At 35.8% G+C, this 25,000-nt stretch overlaps 1 protein-coding gene across 1 annotated transcript in view; it reads left to right on the top strand.

Annotated features, from left to right (window-relative positions):
- Positions 1 to 25,000, top strand: part of SKAP2 (src kinase associated phosphoprotein 2) — a 117,855-nt gene that overhangs the window by 46,914 nt on the left and 45,941 nt on the right. Inside the window, exons 5-6 of the mRNA XM_057365488.1 lie at positions 22,716 to 22,793; positions 23,520 to 23,603. Of these exons, the coding sequence (XP_057221471.1) occupies positions 22,716 to 22,793; positions 23,520 to 23,603 (162 nt within the window). The remainder of the gene's footprint in view (positions 1 to 22,715; positions 22,794 to 23,519; positions 23,604 to 25,000) is intronic.

Below are 25,000 nucleotides of genomic sequence, written 5' to 3'. Positions count from 1 at the left end.
CATCTTTCTGTTAAATTGCTTTGCTTTTTCAAAACTAAAACTATCTATAATTCAGCCACTTCATTGAAAGCTGCACACAGGTGTTTGATGCACTAAGGCACTAAAATAATTTATGTCTATTAGTCTGACCCTTCTTAACATTAAAACAAAACTATTTTTGTTGTTTTCTTCAAAAAGCTTTCAATATGATGAATCTCCAATAAAACCAAATGCAACTTCTGATGATTTAAACTGATCTTTTAAAAGATAAATCAGATTCCATGGTTAGCACTRTAATCATCTTGTCATGCTTAGTGTGATTATTCACCTTTTAAAAGTAATAGCAAASTTTTTCAGGTTCTGCAGTCTTCTGCAGGTTCCTGGAATGAAAGAACTGTATACATACCTCATAAAATAGACTGCTGGATGAAGCTTTATATTTATGATTCCAAACCCCATAGGAAATTGTATATTAACCTCATATTTAATCCAAATGCACTTTAAAACAGAACAGGTTTTCCAAGACTTAAATGAATTTACGGAAGGTTTCATTAGTAAATGTTGGCAATGGGTCCCTCAATTTGCTAGGAAAATAGTTGTGTCATTATCTGTCATCTTGCTAATAAACAGTTCAGTTAGGTGTGTGCATTTGAGAACTGCAGCTRTGGCAGTCTGCCCTGTATTTTCAATGGAAAGTATGTCTTAGTCCATATTGATCTGAATTTAACACCAAATATTCAGTAAAAAGTTTTTTTAAAAAATTACTTTGCAATCAAAGATTGGTTGTCTTGGGAGAAAGTAGAGGAAAAAATGGTAATGATATTTGTGCAGCAAACTTTTATCTGATGTTACATTTGGAGGGTATGTTGGCTACTATGAGTGCATACATCGTAAATGGACTGAAATTTTATTTTTAAACTTCCTCCTTTGATTTAGACAAGACTAAATGGTAAGAATTTCTGGAAAACTGTTTTTTGTTAACAGAGCATAGGCAACACTGTAGTTAACATCTTCTGAAACACAGTACTAATAAATACAATTAATGTTATTTTAATGGACATTTTTATGTTGCAGTGATCAGTGTAAGCTTTCATAGTGAAGTACATTTAGTACATATGGTATTGCCACAGTACTAATTACATTTATTGCAATGGCTTTTGCTCTGTGTCTCAGCCCTGCTTTTGTGCGGTGGACTGTTTCAGAGGCATGCTGATAAAATATGTGCTATGAACACAGCAGATGATATTAGAATAAATAAATGCTGAAGTTGGTTATAGCTGTCTGAAGGCCTCTCAGTAATGAAATACATATCAGGGTTGGTCCCAAGGGTTTTGAGGATAACTGTGTCAAGAGAATATATACTGAAAGGATAGTCTGCTCTATATGGAGTTTTCCAAATCTGTTGATATATGCTCTGCCACATATACCACTTCTTATTTTTACCATTGCCATTCCTCAGYTGCTCAAAGGTTGCAGACAAAAATAGGGTCCTGTTGTGGTGTGTACTCTGCAAATAAAGAGGGCAGGGGTGCACAATCCACCATGGTGCCTATGCTACTTTTGTAACAGTGCTTATAATATTAATCTTTGAATGATAAATAGCGGGGTGCAGCAGTGCGCCTGGGCTAAATGGCCATTCTGAGAAGTGGGGCCAAAGACCATGGGCATGGTAAAYCCACAGCCTTGGAGTTACGACTTGAGGACAGAGCTCGTGTCTGTGTGGAATTGGATGCTAGCACAGGTGTATCCACATTTTGATTCGGAGCTGCAGGAGGATAACTGAWAACATGAATGCACTATGCTCAGTAGTTTATTACTTCTCCTTAGGTAGCTGYGCTGTCCATGAAGCAGTACCAGACCTATGCCAGATGTTTGATTTAGGTAAATCCATCCCTGATTTTGGAATAGGAGAAGGTTTATGAAGTGAAAGACTCTCTCAGGCCTGATTTGATGATTATTTATTTATATTTTTTCCAGTTGTTATGCAATGCCTGTCATGCTGGCTTCTGCTGGGGTAGGCTCTTTTTAWTTGCTGTTAWGCTTTGGGRCCTGAAGCATGTATTAAATTTTTAATAATAGAAAACTGTACCTGTGTAGAGTATAATACTGAAGACTGGGGCCACAATGGAGAAAGGGATATTAAAATTAGAGAAGTAAGAGGAGACTTTCTGTTGCACTTCTAATGAGATGTTCAAAGCTGATCAAAGAGAGCATTGAAAGGAGAGAGTAAAGACAACAAATCTCTTCATGTTTACCTCATTCCCTGGAATGTCATAACCCAGGGGAAAGGYGATTTCTGATTTATGGGCTGGATGTGGCAGCCCCTGAAGCAGCTGACCTGTCTTACAGCACAGTCCCTGACACCTGTGCAACCCTTTTGCCTGAGCTCTCCTGGGCWGATGGCTCGAGGATTCTATTTCTGAGAGTCTAGCTGGCAACAGGACCTGTGCCCAGTGGAGGTGGCATGCTCGCCCTGTGATGAGGACTGGGSCAGGAGAGTGGGCATGTGTAGGAATAAAGAGCTCACTTGGTGAAGGATTTCCCTGACGTGGAGAGRTGCCAGTGAATAGAGTGCACAGCATGACATGGGTAATGCAGGGAGGTCASTCCTTCATTAATGGACGAGACCATTAAATAGAGCAGGACCTTAGGATGCTGGGACTGAAAATACAGAGAAAGAGGAGATAAAGATGGGGAAATAATGAGAGTTTAAAAATGGAAAACAGCATGGAAAGTGACATTACTGGACAWGAGTAAGACTGTAAGACTTGATGCAGAAGAAAGGGTCTTCCCAGATATAGGTACTTATGYCAATAAAGGGAATGGATGGAATAGAAGAAGGGGGGTGGAAACACAGTTTCCTGCCAGCACATTTTTCATCCAGCTTCTGTGCAAAAAGATTACTGCGTTTTTGTTAGTGATTTCTTGCTAATCTGTGCGATTAGGGGAGTAAACTGATAGTGTCTCACTAAAAATGAGTAGAGAGAGATGAATCTTTTCCATGGCTATGTTCAGAAGACCCTCCATCAGAGTCTCCACCCCTGCCTCTTACCACCTAAGGGGAAATATTGTTAAATGGATATTTCAGGTTGACATTAGTTGGTGAGAGAGAAGATGAGTCTGAACAGTCCACTCTTGATGTGGTGATGATTGATATTGTGGTGTGATTGTGGTCAATGAAGTGGTCAAGTCAGGYTCTAACAAGAGTGTCCCAGACTTGACAGCTTTGAAGCTATGTTTTAAAGGGGAAATGTCTTCTGGCTAGAAGGCTGCAYGCTAACCATTTGGATTTAAGTTTGGAAGCTGCAGTTCTTCCTTGAAATTCTATTTAAACCATAAAAATAATGTCAGAAATTATTTCCTGRATTTCAAATTTTTGTTTCATGTGCTTTCTTTCACATGTGGCAATCGGAGATCTTTCTAGTTCTGCCATATGTGCCTGCTAGGCTTGATTTGGTGATACCTCGTGTAGTCAATGTATATTGATTTGTAGCACTGCCTCCCTGCTCTTTCTCATCGTGAAAGTTAGAAGAGGATTAGGATATGAGGAGAGAATGGGTGCTGGAAGTCAGGCAAACCAAGAGAAGTCCCACAAGTTCCTGGATGCTCTCACTGCTACTCTGGGATCAGAAATTCTCTTGTGTCTCAAGACGGAGGGGGAAAACTGACTCTGTGGCATCTCTTTACAGTACTGCCACATTTCATTCCCATGTGAAGTGAAAACTTTGAATTACTTGACTTAGAAAGTGGGCCATAGAAACACATGAAAAAATGCATGTAGTATTTAGGACAATCCACTGCAGAAATGTCCAGGAGTACACTTGTTTTCACATGCTGTTATTATTTTCTGCTGCACTTAAACCATTCTTATGGGAAAGAAAGGCTGCATTTTTCTTCTGGTACTTTTTAATGCTTCAGCAACTGATGTTCCTGTGTCTGTTGAGATTCTTGATCATGAAAAGATGCCTCCAAGCAGACTCAGCTTACTCTATGGTGTACGCAACAAGAAAATCTCCTTCTGTATGTGTGGTGTAGAGCTGATTTTATGTAATGTAGTGTCTGACTGGGCACTTGGGGTGGCTGTCAGTTTAGCCTGGTATCTGCATGAAAGTTTTCTAGCTTAGCACAAAAAACAGTGAGGTGGTAAATGATGGCCAAAATGATACCCCAGTTTGGACAGTAGACTGCCCAAAATAGCAGACCTAACRACTCTAGTAAAGATCAGGACAAACAGGAAACTCAGTGCCACTAAAAACAGAACTATTTTTATTTCTTCAAAGTAATTTTCTGGAATAGTCTGCTAGAAGAACAATGCAAAAGTTTCTGAATTTTAAAGTTTAATCTTGTATTGCTCAGAGACTCCTTCAATGACAAGGATGTTGTCTTTAGATGACACTAGGTAAATATTCAGGCRAATAATTTCAGCCTAGAGTTCTCTCTTTTTCTTGAAAATTTATGTAACATTTTATTTGTAGAGCAGCAACTGTATTAGCCCTAATCACACATCAGTTAGGTGAGGTTGAGGTGTGAACTCAACGTTGTTGCAAAAGATGTATTGTCAAAGGAYTTTATGGATTGTGAATTCAGGGCATGGATATTATTATCAAAATATTGCTGGGGTATGGGGGCAGCTTTTTATGGTAAGGAATTGTAGCTGATCAGTAGGGAGAACTGTGCAGTTTAATCTGTGGCTTGTGTGTTTTTGGTTCAATAAATTAATTCTTCTTGTTGCCTGTGCACTTGTGTGAGAAGCGTGGACTAAGCTTCACTAGTGAATGCCACTGACAAGCTTTGAAAGATTTTAGTGTTGCTTGTGGCTTAACCAATGAGCAAATGTGAACCATTTCTTCTTCCTCCTCTATCACTGGTGCAACTGCTCTCTCCAGGACTGAATAAACGGTTCCCTGTTAGAACAACTGACATCTGGAAGACTCTTCACAGTACTTCACATAGCAATGTTCTGACTCAGCCATTAGTTGTCAGAGCTCAAATCGGGGTCATCTTAAGAAATCTGTAATGCCTTTTACTTCTAGCAAGAGCTGGCCTGAAAATCTGCTTAATGTTGTCATTCAAAATTTACATGGTTTCATTAGGCTTATTAAAAGCAATGAAAAATGCAGCAGTACGTAACACTGATAAAGCCTTTTCACCTTGCTWTTTCAAATCACGTTTATGGACGATGGATTTAGCTTCCCAGTAGCCCTGGGCAGAGGTATTATCTCCATTTTATGGACAAGAAAACTGAGTTAGATTCAATGACTTGTCCAAGGTCATATGTAAGACTGATAGTATTGGGAAGAAAAAAGTCCAGATTTCTGCCTTAATTACATGGTAATTTTTTTGAATAAACTCAGTGTCTTAGAAAAGATGCATTGATGTCTTTGTCTTTAGGGTTTTAAAAATAATTTTGAGKATTAATTTTGCAAGCAATGAATCAGTATTTCCCTAAGAAACATGATTCTCACGACTGAGAATATTGAGAAGAATTCATCCTTTTTTGTAGACTTCAGTTCACTGCTTCCTACAAAAACTTTGTTGTAGTCCACTTTGGCTCTGTTGTTGTCTGCCTTTGTGAAATAAAGCTGCCCTCATTATTTAGCATTCTTCCATTTGCATATGTACAAGAGGGAACAGCTGCTTTCTGCAGGGATTTTGTGTACTCATTCATATTCCCACAGTGGTGGCCTTGTTCTGAAACACACTGCTACCCTGTGGAAAAGCAGAATAATACATGGACAATATAGCAATCAGTCTGTTATTAAACATTTGGAAGTACAGACTTAAGGGGAAAAATACACACACAGAGTTACAGTTTTAAATCTGAAGCAAGTGCCATGTAATGATGATGTATAAGAGTCTCTTTCTCTTAAAGCTGCTGGAAAGCTATGGGGAAAAAATCTTTTGGAAAGAAATGTTGTAGTCCTCTTTAGGTTTTGAAAACCAAACCTAATTTTACTAMTAAGTCAGTTTAGAGTTTTAAAAGGGAAAAAAGTAATAATAGTTATTTCTCATTTGAAGATGATCTTGGACATTCCATTATAGCTATTGTAATATCCCTGGACAGAAGATTATATTGATATAAACTTGAGATTTTCAAGCATGATCCAGACAACAGTTAATTTCCCAAAGATTTGTTAATAACAAGGCAGTCACACGAGTTTGGTCCTTCCTTGCCTTTTTTTTTTTAAAATAGCACTTTTACTGTGTATTACCTAAACTTAGATTTTGAGAGAACTAAAGATCTAGCTGGACATGTAAGAACACAATGCAACTTGTAGATTTYATGTAAAAATGCAACATCTTAGTGACTTCTAAGTGACTTATTAGTGACTTTTCTAAAAAAAAAGCAACTATATTCACATTGCTTTTGYCTTTAAAATTTTGAAGAATTAAAGTGACTTTGAGGAAGCATATACAATTTTATCCCAAAGCATCAAGGCATGCATATGCATGAGGTTGTGGAAGCCTGGGCAGTTAGAATGGAAAGTCTTAGAAAGTGATAGTTACAACTGTACCAGCCATTTTAAATAATGGAAAATGAGCTTGAGTCTGAAGTAACCGCATCCTTGCTGGAATTGTCTTTCTTGCCATTTTATCCCCTTCTATTATTTGTCTTGTTTCAGTAGTAGCARAGAGTATTAAAATATTTTAAAGAGGGAGGAAAGCACTTACTGAATTATTAATATTCTGTTTATGGATATCTGAAAAAAATGGAAGGTCACAGTATGACCTAGAGACCTTGGCAGTGTCCTTTAAACAAGCATTAATCATATGTAGTGCATCAAATCATCATGTGCRAGATAACACTAGTGACCTCTCCAACTGAGAATAACAAATGACTCTTAATTTTCCTTTCTGTACATGACAGAAGTGTTGACAAYCTCTGTATATTTTTTCTTTTGCCCTGTACCTAATCAACTGATCATTTTCAACACAAAGTTTTCCTTGAAGTATATCTTTGCGCTCCTATTCCTGAATGATAGGGACCTGTGTAGTGAAACATGTAATGATTAGTCATCATATATGCATGTTTATGTCTAAAATTAAAATATATTCTGCATCTTTGATGAAATGACATATTGAGGAAAGAGAATTGGATTGTGTTAAATAGTTAATATATGTAAAATTTATAAAGGTGTTCTTCAAAATGCAGGTAATAGTACACCATGCAATAGCATTCTTGGGGAAGATGTATATTACTTAAAACATTTTTTAATAATATCTTTATTTATATGAAAAAACTGACATAATCAGGCATCTTCTTTGTCACGGTGTGAAAGCTACTTAAAAGTTCTAAAAAGCAGTCATTAGTAGTTGTAACAGGAGTTGTGATGTGCTCAGAGACATGTCTTTRTACGCATTTGGAAAGTCTGAATAAATATTTTAGAGCCAAACTGAAGACTTAATTGCCTGTCAGCTGCTGAAAAGATCTTGTTAAACCAATTATAACCCTATAATCCCATAGTCTTCATTCTGTTATGGGCTGCCTGCAACTATAGGCTACTGGACGAGTCCACAGGATCAGTGTGCCTTAAAGGGTTAGCAAGCACCTTAGGCAATATTTCATGACCCTTGCTGCCTTTACAAAAATCGTTTCAGGATTTCAGCATTCTGGCCTGTCAGTCTTGCCATTGCTCTGCCACCTGCAGTCTGATCTCTCCACTGGTTTCCTTCTCCCATTTTTGCAGCCTGGCCTTAAGCGTTGAGCCACGGCTGCTTGGCTGAGCCCTGCAGASACTTGGAGCTCATTCTCTGTCCTGCTGTTCATTCAGCTCATCACCATGGATTTGGAGTCAAAAGCTGTGTGCCATTTGTTGGCACCTTGGGGTGCTGCACATCAGGAGTTTGGCCTTGCTTTGTCTTTCACTGGTGATGCCAACTCTTACTCTGTCTCCCCAGTTGTTTTTCTGACCAAATTTCACTGAATGGCAGTGGGACAGAGTTCAGAGAGATCTAATATATTTTAGAATTTGGCTGTAGCTGAATACCTTCTTGGTGGCACTTGTTTAATTGTTTGTTCTTTTTGGTACACATATAATTTATASACTAAATTCAGCAGCCTCTGGTGCTAGTTGCTAAAACTGAATGGTTCATAGAAGAATGCATGAGTGGAGAAGGGTATTGGTTTAGATCTCTGAAGCATTTTGAAGTACCATGAAACATCTTTTTAGGAAGTGATAATGAGTGGCTAAATAAACTCTGTGTTTTAGCCGTGTTGCTGGAAGTTTTCAGRAAAACCCTCCAGGTGGTGGTTTCARTMTCCATCCAYTGGTCAGTCAAGACCAAGTGCAGCTGGGCTTTTTCAACTAATCAGCTAGGAAAATTGTCTGTTGGGTAAAGTGAAACCCTCTTGTTCGATCATATAGGCAATGTCTAGGGCACTCATCGTGTTCACATTAATTGCTCTTTCCATTGATTCCTTTGGGTATTACAAATTAGAGAAGGTTAGACACTCTTTCCATAATCCAATTAAATATTGAAGCTAAATTTGAGTTATAATATTATTGCTTTGTTGGAGTCCCCTGTGAGAGTTTTGCTAGAGGTTTAAAATTCCTAAGCCAGATMATATTCTGCATTACAGAAATCTTTAACAAAAAAAACAACTTTGTGCCACAGCTTCCAGCTCAGTGAATTTCGATTTATGAACATCTGAATAACAGAAGAAAAATTAATGAATCGAGMCACTATACAATTTATAATCCTTCACATACTTGCAAAATGCCTTTTTTTCCCTGATAGATTTACCTTCTATTATGCTTTGTAAACAGTAAGATTCAGATGTCATCCTTTTTTAATGACTTACCTCAAGGGAAGATAYAGAATTTTAGTTCTAGAAAATTATTTCTGTTCTAAGTTTTAGTTTCTAATTGGCTAAAATTCTTGCAGAACTTGCATAGAGAGTATTTTATGTACTGTGGTGTATTGTGCTGTAGGATAATCTCTTCTTCTTCTTGACCTTAAGAGGACACCACGAATGACACAGGTGTGAAATTCAGTATTTGACTCTGTGTCATCCTAGGTAGCTTCAGGTAGTTAGTCCAGTCTCTTATTTTTAGAAATTTAAGTGCTTCTTATGGTGGGGAAAAGAGAGTCAGTAGTTGGTGTGTCTTTCTGATTTTATTTTTTCTTGCTGTATCCTTACTTGTTTTGTACTGCAACTCACATCTTTCACCCTTCAAGTGTTGTTCAACACTGAACCKTCACCTTTCTGGGTTTAACAACAAGTGATAAACTTCAGGTTGTTCCATATTGTACCATGTCTTCAGTAACATTTTTTGGTTTTTAAGCCAAGATTTCAACCATGAAACAAAGGGAATATGGYGATTTTTGGGTTGTTCCTCTGTTTAAGAAGATTCTGTTGGTCTTTGCTCATGGCCTTCAATGTTGAAGTTTATCATTGCCTCTTCAAGTTGGTGCTCCTACCATAGCTTTATCTTTTTTTTTTTTTTTCTGTGGATATATTTCATCAAACACATCAAGTTTGTGATGTATGCTGTGGCTGTACCCGTTGGCTAAGTTAGTGTTTTGTGCTCTGACAGTTCTGTTTAAGTTCATTTCTGAATCCAGGTTGCATTTCTARAGCCAGTTGGATGATTCAGGCTATGTAGTATAGTAATTGATATATTGTCCAAACCATCATGTTTCAGTTTCTCTTCTGAGCATCAGTCTCTCTGATTTTTCTCAATGCTTATTTTCTTTTTTAAACAATCAAACCCCCAMCTTAGTCTGCTTAGCAACGCTTTTATGTTGTCTTTCCATAGATCAGAAACTGYTGTTAGGAAAATTTTAAGAATTAAACAGTTGTGTTCTAACACTGAGACTTAGTTCTATGTGGACATTAAAATTCTTATGCCTTGTACAGTTGATAAAGTATCATGCTTCTCTAAAATAAGATACCAAAATCCATAAGAAGTCTGATGATTGATGAAGCAAATTAGCTTTTTAATGATTTCTACTTTATTTGTCCTTAGACACAAGTTCTTAGATTTGTACCTTACAAAATATTTTCAGATTTACTCTTTTGGTTGCATACTCTATCATCTGCTGTTGTATACAATGGTGAGTTAAGCTYGAATAGCTTCATAGGTATGAAAGATTAGTATGAATTTAGTAYGTAACTAGGACTACTGTCCACATTAATTCTTCTTGGTTGTTTCAAAAAAATATGCTTTGGTTAATATTTGCCTCTTGTAGGGGTAGAAATCTCAAAATGGAGAAAATTCTTGAAGGACTACATGAGTCTTTGTTTTTAATTCAGTTCAGAACTACAGAGGKATTCGTAGGTGTAACTAAATATTTTTTATCTTTCTTTAATTAAAGTTTATTGTTTTTTGCTTTCTCACTATGGGCTTCATGGTGACCTTTTTTCTTTTTGTGTAATCTTAATTTAGTGTTACTGCTTCAGTTTGGTTTTTTTTTTTTTAAATAGAAGATGCTAATTTACTTGTAATTTACACAGATGGCAATCTCATTTTTCACTGAACAATATGCAACAACACATTATTTTCCTGCTGATTTTCTGTTTCTGTAGAAATATCTTGATTAAAAACAAAAATCCTTGTGTGACCTTCATAATTACAGTAATTTTAGCCTTAGTAGTAAAAAAAAAGGTCAGGAGCATACTTTTTGGGGCCATAAAATATGACAGTGGATGCTGTCTCAAAGAAATAATTAAATGGAGAAGGGATAATATGTGTGAGGGGATCTTTCTGAGAGTATTTGTAAACTTCTGATTTCTAAATGTTGCCTTCAGGCTTGGTAAGAAAAGCTCAGTGTTTGTAAAGATTATCCTGACAGCAATATGCTGGGTCAATTGTCAAGACATGTTTAGCATAGGGGKATGTATTAATCTGCTATAGCTCCCACTGTAAGTGGTTGGAATAAATAGAGGGCTCAAGCAGATGAAGAGGGATTAACTGTGTAAATTGAGCAAACTCTTCAATCACTAAACCTCTGATTTTGCAAAGGATTAGTCTGCTTTTGCAAATATTGATTACTGATTTGTTACTTGGAATGAAGATGATATAACTTGTGCAGTTGCTATGTAGTAAGCTATGTGAAGTGTGCATCATTCATATTAATGGGATTGTCATAGGCATTACAGAAACTGACAGATTTATTAGAGCAGCACTCTTAACATTGTCATAGTTAAACTTGTGTCAGCATTTCCATTAAAAGTTCCATTTTTTTTTTTTTTTTGGTGTTCATAGATCAACTTTAATATTTACTCCGTTGAAATTTCCTAATACCACTTTAWAGCTTTAACACAATTTTTGTGCTCTTTTGAWGAGAACTGAATTACCCTATTTTTAAATTTAAATTTTTTAATTAGAAGAATGTACTGTATGTTAGTTCAAACCTGCAAATCATTTGTTTTAAAGTCTTCATTCTTCGGGCAACTTTTGAGTGATMCTGTGCATGTTCAGAAGTTTTATTACACCAGGTTGGTAGAGGAATGATGTGTTAGTCAGTTGCTATAAAGTGAAAATAACTGAGGAATTTTTGTATAAATGACCTCTTTTGCCTGTGTAAAGGCTTGTCTGGCTTTTTTCCAGTGCTGCTAGTTATCTGATAAAAGTTATTATGTTGCTTACAAATCCTGTTCCACTGATGTCCACAGACCTTAATACTATCACTGAGTAGTGTCACAGGACCAAGCAATGCTGCTCTGTTATCAGGTTCAGTAAATTCATACACCATTAAGGTTATAACTGGTTCAAATTTCAACAGTGGCTGCATTCACTGGGTGGTTTGTCGTTCTAATCCTTGATTAGATTTATGTGCAGGGATAGGCTTAAGGAAAACTCAGGTGTGGTGTGAGAATCAAGGGACAAAAAATRAGAGTTCAGTGAGTTTGGAAAAAATCCCACTGACATTTATTCAGCTACTTCATCATTGTAAAAGTCTTAAGTTGTAAAAATTGCCCGTTTCTCTTGATGTGTCATCTTTTTCCTCTTATGCAAATATTACAAAACTCAATCATAGCTCTTCTCTTGATTCTCTCTTTTTCCAAAGTGTGACTCTTGTTGCAGAATATGATAATATCTATGATTTATAAACTTCCATTCCCTTAAGATTTGACATTTGCCATGGTACATGCTGAAGGTATGGAAACCTATATGTGTTTATCATAGGAAAAGATGAGCTGGCATCTTRCCAGTCTTATAAGTGATCCTCTTTCATTTCTGGATTTCAATCCAATATGGGGTTTCCAAATAAAAATAATTGTTGCTAACTGTAAATAAATAAAAAAAAATACTACTTCAGATATTTCTATTTGATACAAAACCCAGTAAGAACTGCAACMGGTCATCTGAGAAACATTCTGTCACTTGGTGTAATTTAGAAAAATTAAAATGGATGTTTGGATTGACTAGATGTAACAGCATGGGACTAAGGGGAGAATTGAAATAATGGGTCAGATCTCCTCTCTCTTGTTTAAAGAGAAACAGCTTCTTGTTGCTTGTGTCTTCAAGTATATGATTTTTTTCTGGAGCCTTCAGATGGACTGGAAAATATTAGTGCAGTCATTCAGAAAACTTGGGAGTTAATATTGGAAGGTGGTTTTTCCTGTCATTCTCAGTATTCACCAAGGTGAATGGCAACTGAATTTTACATCTGGAAAGCTTTCAGGAAATGCAGGAGTGTTCTGCTGGCTTCCAGCAGTGTGCTCTGCTGGCTTCTTACAGTGTTTCCCTTGTTCTTTTCAGTTAGGTCCGATGCAATTACTACAACACAGGAGAGTATTTTATCTTTGTGGTAGCAGCCTCCTTGTGAGAGGAGGTTTGAAAACAGTATTATGTTTTTTGAACCATAAAACCTTTGGATTTTTATTACTTCTTTATTACCTCTTYCAGAGTACTTGGAGATAAAGGCACTGTATAAGTCACTTTTGATTTTCTTGCCTTTAATTTTTCTTATGGTCTTGCTCTGTAGATTGGTTTTTCTAAGTGCAGTGTTATCATTGCAAGAGACTGTAATTCTACCAGAACTTCCTACTTCTACATACTGGTTTATATTTAATCTGTCAGGAAAACTTGAAAGGCTTGTAKGAGACTTTCTTCTTCTGTTATTATTTTAAAAAGGCTTGCCTTTACATGCAGACTGCATGTGTAAAGTATAAAGTCATACCTCCATCTTAAACCAAATTAGCTTTCAAAAGCAAAGAAGCTTTAAGTGTGATAGTTCACTGATCACTGAGCATATAGCGTTTTACTTAAGTTATCAGTAGTAGAARAAATGTATCAAAAATGAGGCAATGAGGCAGAACATTCAAACCATTTTGTGTTTGCAGGAGTACATAAAATGTRGAAAATGAAAACTGGCTTAGGACCTCTTCATTGAAATCTGCAACTGCCAGTTTTAAAGATATGTTTTTAGCTGACTGAAGGAATTTGAATCTTTTCCTTCACACAGATGAAAGGWTTTTCAGCTCCAACCAGCAATGTTAAAACTTTTTCTGATCAAGGATATGAGCTGTTGGAGCATTTAAAATGCACAAAGTGTGTATGTATGYTTCCTTTCAGAAGCCTAGCAGGCCGAGCCTTTGGCCAAGAGTCAGAACAGTTGGAACTTTGCAGACTACACAGCTAATCCGAGAGGGYTGCCAGTTGGCATAAGTGACTTCCATATATAAAACTTCATGCAATTTACATTGAGGTTTTTGTTGGTTTTTCCTGGTAGTCTGAGAATTTCCTTGTTTCCCAGGATTTCTTGGGTATTGCTTATTGTATTTATGGTGTGTTATGCTTTTGATCAGAGCACTAGTTAAAAGGTTCCCCTGCAAAAATATCCTCTCACAGACTGAAATTCACATTGAAAGATTTTTCTCTTTAGCTGAATTTGGCACTTCTCAAACTGTACTGTTTTGTTTTTTTTCCCTTCTTCTTTTTATTTAATTTTTTTTTTCCTTAAGACTTTTTAAAGGGGGCTTAAACTAGCTTCTGGAAACAGAAAATTTAGAAATGGATGTATACACACTGCAACTTACTCAGGAGAAGAAGCAGAGCAAAAAATTTGAGCAATTACAAAATAAAGAGGAAGAAAATTTATATGCTTTTTGTTCAATGAATGTGTGACTTGTGAAGAATCTAGCTTGCATGGTATTGGCAAAATTTGGGTAAGAGGTCACAGATTTCACTCTAATGGGCTCTATAAGATCTGCCAAATATTGTTGAGTAATAAATACTCAGATTAATAGGACACTGAAAGTAAAAGAACATGTACTACTAATTTTGAAATTTAAATTTAAAGTTCATTGTTTAGCTTTGCAATAAATTACATTTCTAAGTTTTTCTGCCAAAACACATTAAATCATTCTTTTGTTCACTTAAATAATTGTCACTGCTTGATCTCGGTGTAGGATTATTGACTGAAATAAAAAGCCAGTTGCCTGAAGATGGAATTGTAGTCCCTTCAAAAGTACTAATTAAAAACATTATGACAAAATAAGAAAACTAATAGGGAACTTCAAGTTCTGGTTACCTGAAGTTTTTCTTAAAGTGCTGTGATATGTGGGTATTTCCAAGGGAATCTTATGTATTCCAGGTGGCTGTTTAAAAATAGTAGTAACTTGCAGAGTACAATTGTAATATTACCTCTTCCRGGTGTTTTAGATGTTAAGCTGAAAATTGTATTTTTCACCTATTAAATGATAGCTTTTAACTTGCTGTTTGATAAACCTATAGGACTTTCTTTCTGTTAGCCATCTGGGAATACAGGAATCATGGTAGTTAAAGATGCTGTCCATATGCAATTTGACATCATGCTGGTCATACTCCAGCTGTAGACTCTTTATTCTGGCCTTTTAATTTTCTGTGATTAGCTAACTGCACCTTCTGTGGTTCAAGCTATCATGTAGATACTCTGAGTCTTTACTTAGGGTTTCTAATCAAAATTGAATGTGTGTGCTTGTCTGTGAGACAACACTGGGAAATTTCAGCTTGTCTGCATAATTTCGTGAGAATTCCCAGCACCTCTAATTGATCCATGATGGTCTGTTTTGACTTGGTTCTATCTGCAAAGCAGTGGCATTGTTTTTATCTCTGTGTTTTCCTGCCTACTTTATTTCTCATAACAAAGTTAGAAGCTGTTGCACTGGCAGAATTTGTATTGCCAATCTCTACCATTCACACACTTTTTTAGTAGCTGTAATGTGAGCCTCTGGATGACTGAAACCTGTCTTGTGATGAAATGATTGAGTAAACCTTAGTGATTCTTCAAATAAAACTTTTGCATGCCTTAGAACATTTCTGTATGCCTTGAATTACAAGTGGGAGTGGGAGACCTTGTACCAGAGACCTTTTCTTTACTGCTGTATTTTTCTTTCTTCTTGCCTCAGAATCTTTGAGAAACAGCAAAACTGGAAGGCTGCTTTGGTGAAATTTTCAGTGGCCCCGTTTCTAACACTTTGGGATAAGGCCTGCTCACAGCAGAAAACATCACTTTTAAAAAATTTTTTACTCCTCTATGGGTGTCATTTATGAAATTTTCATAAATACCCGTGTGAAAGTTAAATCTGGATCAAGGGGTGAAAACCATGAACTCCTCTGTATATTAAAATGCTATGCAAAATGTAACAGTGGGTTGTTTTAGAACCAATTTGAAAACCATCAAAAGAATGCATTAATCCTGAACAATATTAGTTTACAAATTCAGAATTAAATTTGGATGAGGAGTATGTGATCCACAATWATTCTAATCAGCTGTGGATCCTAGTGAATGGAGTCTAACTGGCTGACTCCTATAATTTGTTAAAAGAAAAAAGTTTCKTTTTTAAATGAAATGCTACAACTACTAAAGAAACTTTGCTCAGAAAACAGATGAGTATTGAAATGCCATAAATATAAGATTTTTAAAATAAATAGAAAGTACTAAAATAGCTAAATGGGGGCTAAACAAACAGAAATGGCTAAAAGAGATCTCAAACATGCTAACTTCATCAAAGAACTAGATTTAGTTCCTGTAAGGAATCCATTGCAGTGGTTTTTAGGCTGCCTGGCCCATTGCCTTCTCCTCTGCCTACAGGAAAGAAGGGAAGAGAAAGGCTCATATCACTGCCCTTCTAAGGGAGGAGGCCATAAGAAATACTCAGTATTTAAGCCTCTGAGGATGTGGTATTACTGTTGGTAACCCAAACTTCATATCCTAAATTAGAAACAGATGACAGTGCTTTAAGTTTTCTATATTAAAGGACACTGCTGGCTCTTCTTAGAGGAATATAAGAAGGCAAGTTATTCTGTGAAAATTATTGTGAACATTAGAGACYGCAATGGGTAATGCTAGGKATGGCTCCAGWGCAAAACTTCAYAGACTGGACAACCTCTGGAACATGYACTTTAAAGATCAAAAYGCTGGCTTTTTGTGACCCARTGTTTCACGAGCTAAATGTTTTCATTACATTTATTCYAGGAATGAAATGCATTTCTTTAATATTTAATTCAGAACTACTCGGCTTCTACACTTGCAAAATGCTGAACTAGTCTTTCTGAAAGTGTTCAAGACAGGGAATGAAGCTAATGCAATTCTATGTGATCTTCCTGCTGAAAACTTTTCTTTAATCAGAAGACTCCAAGAAATGGGATTTTTTTTTTTTCAAATTCAGTATACAGTAATCTTTTCTTTAATAAAAAAAAGTAAGTGTAGGGAGAAGACATGCATATGAAAACAAACCASCTCCTCTTTAGCCTAGATTCACAGTACTTGTGCAACAGATGTGACTCCAGTGTATTGCTATGTACAGATTCAAAGATAATTGAATCCTTCTGTAGTAGCTATTAAAAATGGRTAAATTGCTCTATTTCCAGATCAAAATGAAATAGAGAGAATRAAGAATTTTGGAAGAAGGGTGTGAGAAGGGGGATAGGAGGGAGGAAAAGAAGACAAAATTACTCATTTGTATTGCTAGAAACGTCACTCTTTCTTTGCTCAACTTTAACACAAATATTTTCAGAATATCCCTGCCAATTTTGAATTGCAGCCTGAGAGATAGCATAAAAACCCTGTACTTGAGGACACAACCACCTACTTTCTGTATTTTCAGCAGAGACAGAAATGTGTCCTTATTTGTGAAAAGACAAGCTGGTGGGGARGAAGACCAGCCTGACTGAACAGGRATSTTTTGCTGGAACTGTGGGAAAAAAAGAATTTATGACCTTTGAAAGAAGAGGCAAACAACTCAGGAAGTATGTTGTTAGGTCATGTAGAGAGAAAATTAGAAAGGCAAAAACTTAATTTATCCACCACTGTGAACGATAATAAAAAGTGTTTTTATGCATCTGTTAACAACAAAGAGGGCCAAGGAGAATCTCCATYCTTTTTTAGTTTCAGAGTGGGAACATTGTTACCAAGGATAAGGAAAACGTTGAGGTATTTTATGCTTTCTTTACCTCAGTCTTCAACAGAAAGGCTAAGTATCCTCAGGGAACCTGAGCTGCTAGAGAGGGACAGGGAGCAGAAGAGACCTCAGTAAGTTCTCAGATGACACTAAGGGTCTTCAGTGCAATAARAAGAAAGCTGGAAAAAGAATTYCTAATAATTGTATTATTAATTATGAAACGAGAATTGTATTRTTAATTATGAATTTCTAATAAKTGTATTATTAATTATAATAAGAGAAACAAATAGCAATCACTGTTTTCTCCATATAATCAAACTAATGTATTTTTCCTGTCAGTTTTCTTTTACCAGGAATGTAGAACAGTGAACTATTCTTATTTGAGCTAGACAACTTTACCATTGTAATGGTTAAACCTCTGGTCCTCTACTAGGAAAGTAAGCTGTAATCAACCACTTAGCTGTTACTGAATCACACTTATCTCCATTTTGCCTGTTTAACTTCCCATAAGCATGCTAATTACCTCTTTAGAATGCATTGACCTCTGATTATTTCTTGCTTTATGTATCCCTTAGCCCACATTGCAGAAGTAAAAAAAAAATCCTATTGGTAAACAGTAAGGAATAATACAACCTGGTTTTGTTTTATTTATTTTGTATATAGRATGAAATGTTTACATCTTTAAGTCCTCCAAAAATCAAAATTCCAGGCACARTGATTGGATTTYATGCTGASAAGTGACACAGATGAAACTTTCTTTTATGTAATGGACTAAATTTACTGTTTCAGTAAGGTGAAAATCACATCGTTTAGGCTTTTGCCTGTTTGATTACCAAATTACAAAAATTGTAGTCATGCCTTAAGCTGTAATCTTGAGATCTTTCTGATTCACAAGRCATTCTGTGTTTGTGGGATTTGTGCAGTGAAACCTGTACATAAGTACACCTATGTTAATAACATTAATGTTTTTCTGAAGTCAAAGCATGATTGRTAGAAAAGCTGGCTCTATGCTTGAATGAGAGCATTTCACTTTCTTTTCACTGGAGGAATTTTTAGCCTGGCAGCAATAGTATTATAATAACTGCCAGCTGCTCACTTGGCACAAGAGTGCCTAGAACCAAGAGGAAAAGCCCAGTGCATTATACATATAATTTACTTTTCTCTAAGATGAAGGTTTAGGGCTCATAAATATTTTGATCTGGTCTTTGATGGCTTTTRTACACATGAGTCTGGAAATATGCATGTGGATCATAACTTGCAGATTTTATTTGGGAATACATTGGAGTGATTCCCACCAGGATAGGAAGGGAAATTATTGTGGGAGATTCTTCTGTGAGTGGGTGGTCAAGAATGAAGGAAAACCTGAAACATTAAGCAGATGGACCTTCCTTATTTTATGCCATTTATTGGGTATGCAAGATAATTATCTCCTTAAATATTGGATGGTATTGAACTGGTCTTCACACCAAAAGAAAAAGGTTCAAGATGTTCACTGTGAGGAAGAAACTCGGGAATGGAAATAAGACCTTTTTATTTTCCTCGACTCTATGCTTGCCCACCACTGTCTGGACAATAACACAGTAGAAATTAGGTCTGGAAGAGTAAACAAAAGCAATCATTGTGCTTTTCTCTATGTATGAACTCACAAAGTGCAAGACAAAGAGCATTTCTTACTCACAATGCCACTTTTCTCTTTGGTGTTTAAAATTGGCTTAAAAAACTGCAGCATACCAAAGGAGAARCCAGGAAAGACTACTGTCCTTTTARCATCATTATTTCTAAATCCTTTCATCATATCTGCAAGCAGACCATTCCGGAGTAGGTAGTAGATAAGAAAGGCATGGTGATCTCTGCTGATCTCGTTTTGGGAGAGAAGTTTGACTCTGTTTTTGTAGTCAGCTTGACCCTAAGTTTCTCATCAACAGACGTACCCAAGAAAGGTAGCACCAGGAGGTGCTATCTGTATCCCCAGGATACAAGCTTCTTGCATCTCTACCTTTAATTTCTTATAGTGGACAGTCTCCAGTGAAATTACAGATAACTGGAATTCAGGCTATTTCACCTGCATCCATGAAGGAAGGGGAAAATTCTCATTGTCATGAARACATCCTGAGGCGTGCATGGGAGTATTAATGTGGGATTTTCTGAACTCTAAAGGAGTATGTGATTTGAAGCATGTTGCTTAATTTGCTTTGTGGTTCTTTACTTAAAATAAACAATAATGCCTCCTTTCTTGGCAGTATTCCTCTGTCTTAGATTCTTTATAGAAGGAACTGTCTTATTCAAAGTCTCACACAGCAGTCAACTAATGAACCTGTGATCTCTGCTGCTACTGTAATGTAAACAAATGCTGCTTTACTATAACAAAGCTCTGCTTTATTTACTTTTTTATGAGATTTGTGTCAAGCCTGATATATTTCAAATGAATGGGGAAGCAATATTCTGATTGAAAGCAACTGCAAAAACCATCTTACTACGTAAATTCCACACTTCCTGCTGGGAGTTCCCACATCTAGTGGTTGCAGTTCACTCTAAATCCTGTTTGAGATGCGGACAAGACGGTAAAGGAATGAAAAAATGGGAGAAAGATAGATAATAAACTTACAAGTCTTCCATGCAGAACCTAGGGAGTAACTGTAAGGAAGATGTCACTCTCTCCTATTTCTTCCCCATGTTTTTGTTGTAGTTGTTTTATTGGGGCTAAGATATATCAGTGGTGCCTCTTTCCTGCCACATATGCACAACACCTGTGGTTCATGAGAATGTGGGAGGAGGTGGTTCTTTTTCTTTCCTTTATGCTTTTTATACTACTTACTCTCCCTCCCCTTCCTTCAGAAGGTACAGGGCAATGAAAGGAAGAGTTTAACCAGATTTATGCTTTTTGTTTCTTGTACAGCTGTATGTGTCTTGGGATATTACAATTGGGTCTGTTTCTCCTGCCCTTTGACTAAAGTTCCATCATATTTTTTGGTTCCCAGGCTTCTCTGACAGARGGATAATAACATGCATATGATCTGTTTCTGCTTCAGCTACTTACAGATTGTGAGTGCAGTGGGGCTGACCAGCTGCAGTTTGTTTTTTGGAGTTACTGCCTCAGTTACTTTGAGGAATAAAAAAAAGAAAATGGCTTCTCTACATGTTCAGGRTGGGAGGAGGACTTCTTACAATGCCCTGTGCAAAATAAATGTAGTTTCAAAAAATACCATCACCAAATTTTTCTTGGCTTATCTCAGCAGAGGTAGCAAAATTGAGAGTGGAATTTTGACTCTCTGAAGTAGTAAAATCAGATGACAGAATAACAACATTAAGGAGTCCCCAGAGTATGTGCTTCTCTAGGACTGTGTTGTCCCATTTGATTTGACTATTCACTAAAGGAACACTGGCCAGGCTTTCTCATCAGAACACAAACTGATAAAAACAATATTGGGTAAAGTTAGGTCTAAATGACAGTTTAAATTCTAGAATTGTAAAATTTATGAGTGAACTGTTTTATTTTTTTTGTTTGTTAACTTAGGTTTTATGTCTTCCTCATTTGTGGGGTTGCACTGTTCTAAGATGAGCTCTACTGGATGAGGTAGAGCTGTAARTGTTGCACACTGATGCCTCCCAATGACCAATACAAAGCAGCACATGATGCATATTTGTAAAACTCTTCACCTCCCCCATTTATAATACATCATTACATCATCTTTGTAAGTAACTGTTAAACTGATCACRTACCAGCCAGCAAGTGTCTTTGTGTTAAATTCCCATTTAATGTTGGGCAATGATTGCATTTTACCGAGCAAAGGGAGGACAGCTACATCACTTTAAAATTTATGCATTGTGATCTTGTATTTTTAACACAATAGTCAGAATTCCATARAAGCTAAAATAGAAATTAGTATACTCCTAATCCTTTAAAAATAATATAAATAAAATAATAAAGTGGAAATATCAATGTAAATAAAATTCTGTCTACTGTCTTATGGTATCCAGCAAAATATTTTGCTGTCTAAAGAGCTGGTTGTGTTTTTTAAGGAGATGTTTTTTAAGGAATGTCCTCTCATTCTGAGTAATTTCATGCTTTAAAAAACAGCATTCTCTGCATGTTCTTATCTCTTTCTTGTCTTTTTCCTGTCACAACTGTATTTAAATAAGACTACCATAAAGCCACTAATTTGTAAACACAGAATTTAAAAAAAAATCTATTTTAAGGAGCATCCTAAGAACCCAGGAAATGGACATCACCTTCCACAGGCAGTGCTTGGTTCAAGGTCAGACCACTGATCTTTCACCCGAACAACTTAAAGTGGTGTTTTTAGCACAGAATTTGTCTGCTAATATCAGTTCTTTTCTKTATGTTTGTATTGATAGAATGTAATGAGATTACATATATTCTGATGAATAATTGCTCCTTGTAAACTTGCCACCTACCTACAGCGACTCTTATGAATATTTGATGATAATCAGTAGTAGGAACTTCACTGTGCTGCATACATGCACTTAAAAACCCAGCAGCACAGGATTACCTTTAGCTCTGCCTTTTATTCTTGGGGTAAGCAGTATGATATGTATATTCATAAAAAATATTAGASACATCTAACATGTTCTTAATACTAGGAGTTCTGTTAAAATGCTAATTCTGTTGTTTTAGGAGGGAAAGGATGTAAAATGGAAGACAATTTTTAGCTTTTAAAGTTATATTTTAAGATGAGGCAGGGTTGACTGGCCACTTATGCTTCTAGCTTGAATTAGCAGAGAAAAAGGAAAAATCCGGTGAAGTACACTCACCATTTTGCAGATGCACACATACCGTACAATATGTCTAAAATTAGTCACCATGTAGGTCACCAGTATCCAGTATCACCTTACAGATCCTATAGGCAGTAGTTTTGTGTCATATTGCAAATTAGGCAATATCTGTCAGCAGCCGGCATCACCTTTATTATCTCTTTATCTGGTTTCTTTTTTTTGTAGATGTGTAATAGATCCTCAACTTGTATGTTATTTCCAGATATTTTTATATGAAGCTGGTATCAAAAACCACATTTCTGATTTAATTGTATTGAATTGTGATTCTTTGTTTTGTTTGCACATTTGAAAACTTAGTGCTTTCATCATCCAACTTGCTTTAAAGACCATTTTCGAAACAATTGCTGCATTTTGTGTAGTCACATATTTTTCCTTCTGAGACCTGCAGGGCCTGTTATGCAGCTAAAGTTTTCCTTACTCAAGTGATGASGACAACAGCAACAGCTTTGACATTTCATTTACTTAAAATAATCTGGCATAATAATAGAATTATTTTTTTTCTCAGTAGGTCCTGCATATGGACAGCGTAAAATCTGTAATTTTATTAATGCTCCTGTAGCAGTTTTCTTGAAAAGCAGTGCTATACAGAATTTTTTTTTTCTTTCAGGGAATCAGTTTTCTCCTGTTGCAGCTCAGGATCTCCAGTTTGTTCTGAAGTCTGGATACCTGGAAAAACGTAGAAAAGGTAAATCTATCTATCTTTGTGAAAGCTAGTGCATATTTAATGTCTGGGAAGTCTATATGTCTGTATTTGATGTTATACACATGAACAGCTTTTTACAGGAGTGATAAATAAAATGAGTAGAAGCTGAAATGTAGAAGCATTATTATGCAAAAGAAGCATAGCACATAATTGCTCCTATAGTATTAAAAGAAAATCCCATTTCTTTATTGACTAAAAAAATCATGCTGTGAAAGTCCAGTCAGCCATAATTCAGAGASTTTCAGATATTTTTGAAGAAAACATTAGGAACGTATGTACAAGTACCATATGTTGACTTCATGTTTCAGTGAGCATCAAGATTTATTTTCCTTCAAGAGGGCAAATATTGATCTCAGCTTTGGTTCAGTCAATATTTACCTTGATTCAATAAATCTTATATTGTCACTTTAATACCCACTTAATGCTGCGATAACTCTAGGAAATATTTAGGAAGTTGTTCATTATTTCCTTATATTTAATGTTACACATGACTCCCCTCTTTAGATGATTTCAATTTCCTATTTGTTTTCTTACCACCAATTTTTATTTCTAATTTCCTTCTCAGTGCCATGCATTTCCTTAGTTGCCTTTTCTTAGTGTCTTTCTTGGCTCCTCCTCCCTCTTACCTCACTCACCCTTGAAAAGAAGTAACATGTTTTTGTTCAATAATGGCATAAACTGATAAAACACAAATTGTATTAATTTCAGACCACAGTTTTCTTGGCTTTGAATGGCAGAAGCGTTGGTGTGCTATCAGCAAGACGGTCTTCTATTACTATGGAAGTGACAAAGGTACTTACAACAATTACTATAGAAATGTTTTAATGCACAAAAGAATATGAAAATGTTAGTGGAGTTGGAAACTGTGAATCAAAGGCAATTTTAAGAAATGGAATGCAACTTCTAAAAGAAAATTAATTTCTTTTAAACAATTCTTGAACAGTGCTGTGAATTTTGAAAACATATAAATATTCCTCAGAATCTCTAAGTGATATACATGCTTTCTAAAGCAGGGAAACTGAGGAAAAAAAGATTAAGTTTCTTGTAAAGCTACTTTGTTTGCCAATAAAAGCTGGCTGTTCCGTTTGATAGTATGCTGGCACTCAACTTTTTTACTAGATAGAAAATATTCTTTTCTTTCCAAATAGTGTATTAATTGTAAACCATCCTCTAGTAATTATACCTTCTGAATTCCTTAGAGATAATTCTATCCAGGAAAATATTAGTCTAAAAGCTGCATAGTGGAGTTCCTTGTATCTTTTAAAATAGTTTATGTTCTGGAAAAGCTAGAAATTAAGTAAGGTATTTAAGTAAAAACCAGCCATGGAAACTAAAGCAAACCTCTGAATGTGACTTTTAACTTTAAATGACCAGTTTGGAAAGAATCTGGCATAAATGTTGTGATACTACTTTGAATTTTTAGAATTGATAGCCAAATAAAATATATTTAAATGGTGTGCCATATGCATTTGATGTTTAAGGGTAAACTAAATGATACAGAAGTATATCAGAGTGAATTTTAAAAGTACAATAATATCTTCCCCCACCTCTTTGCCCCTCTTCCTCCTTCCCAGAAAAAAAAAAAAAATCTGGGGTAAACTTTCCATTAAGTTCTTCTAAAGTTTTTTATCTTTCTTTTTTTAATTTGTCTTTTTATTTTTGAAACTACTGCAGACAGTGATTATGTGCCGTTCTTTAATTCAAAAACTAATATAATTTGCTCCAGTTTGTTTCATTTCTTTGTATATTCACTYATTTAAGCTCACCTTGTCTTTAAAAACATGAGAAATAGAGAGCCTAATTTTAAGCCCAGTTTTCATTTTGTTAGTTTACCATCATGTCCTTCTTTCAGAGTTGTGTCAGTGTATCTGCAAAATGTTCTCTTTTCTTCTTTAGTCTTTCCTTGGGATTGCAGATTCACCAACATGAACAATCTTTATTCAAAAATTCCGAGGTGTGGCATAATACTGATTTGTCAGTACTGACTGATTTGTTTCTCTGGAAAATGTTCATGTGCTGTTTATATATATAGTTATACATTGYGTAGTACTTTAAAAATGGCCATTTTTCTTCCTGAATATCTTGCTACTTTATAAAAATTGTTCTTGGTTATAAAATATCTGTGGTTTTGTCTGCTATTTTATTAGAAGAAAAAAGGTTTGATTTTATTTTACATTCTTTTCCTTGTG

The sequence above is a fragment of the Malurus melanocephalus genome, unplaced genomic scaffold (genome assembly GCF_030028575.1).
Source record: "Malurus melanocephalus ecotype Western Australia unplaced genomic scaffold, MMel_1.1 scaffold_53, whole genome shotgun sequence".
Taxonomy (NCBI): Eukaryota; Metazoa; Chordata; class Aves; order Passeriformes; family Maluridae; genus Malurus; species Malurus melanocephalus.
This window is presented reverse-complemented; position numbering and strand designations above follow the sequence as displayed.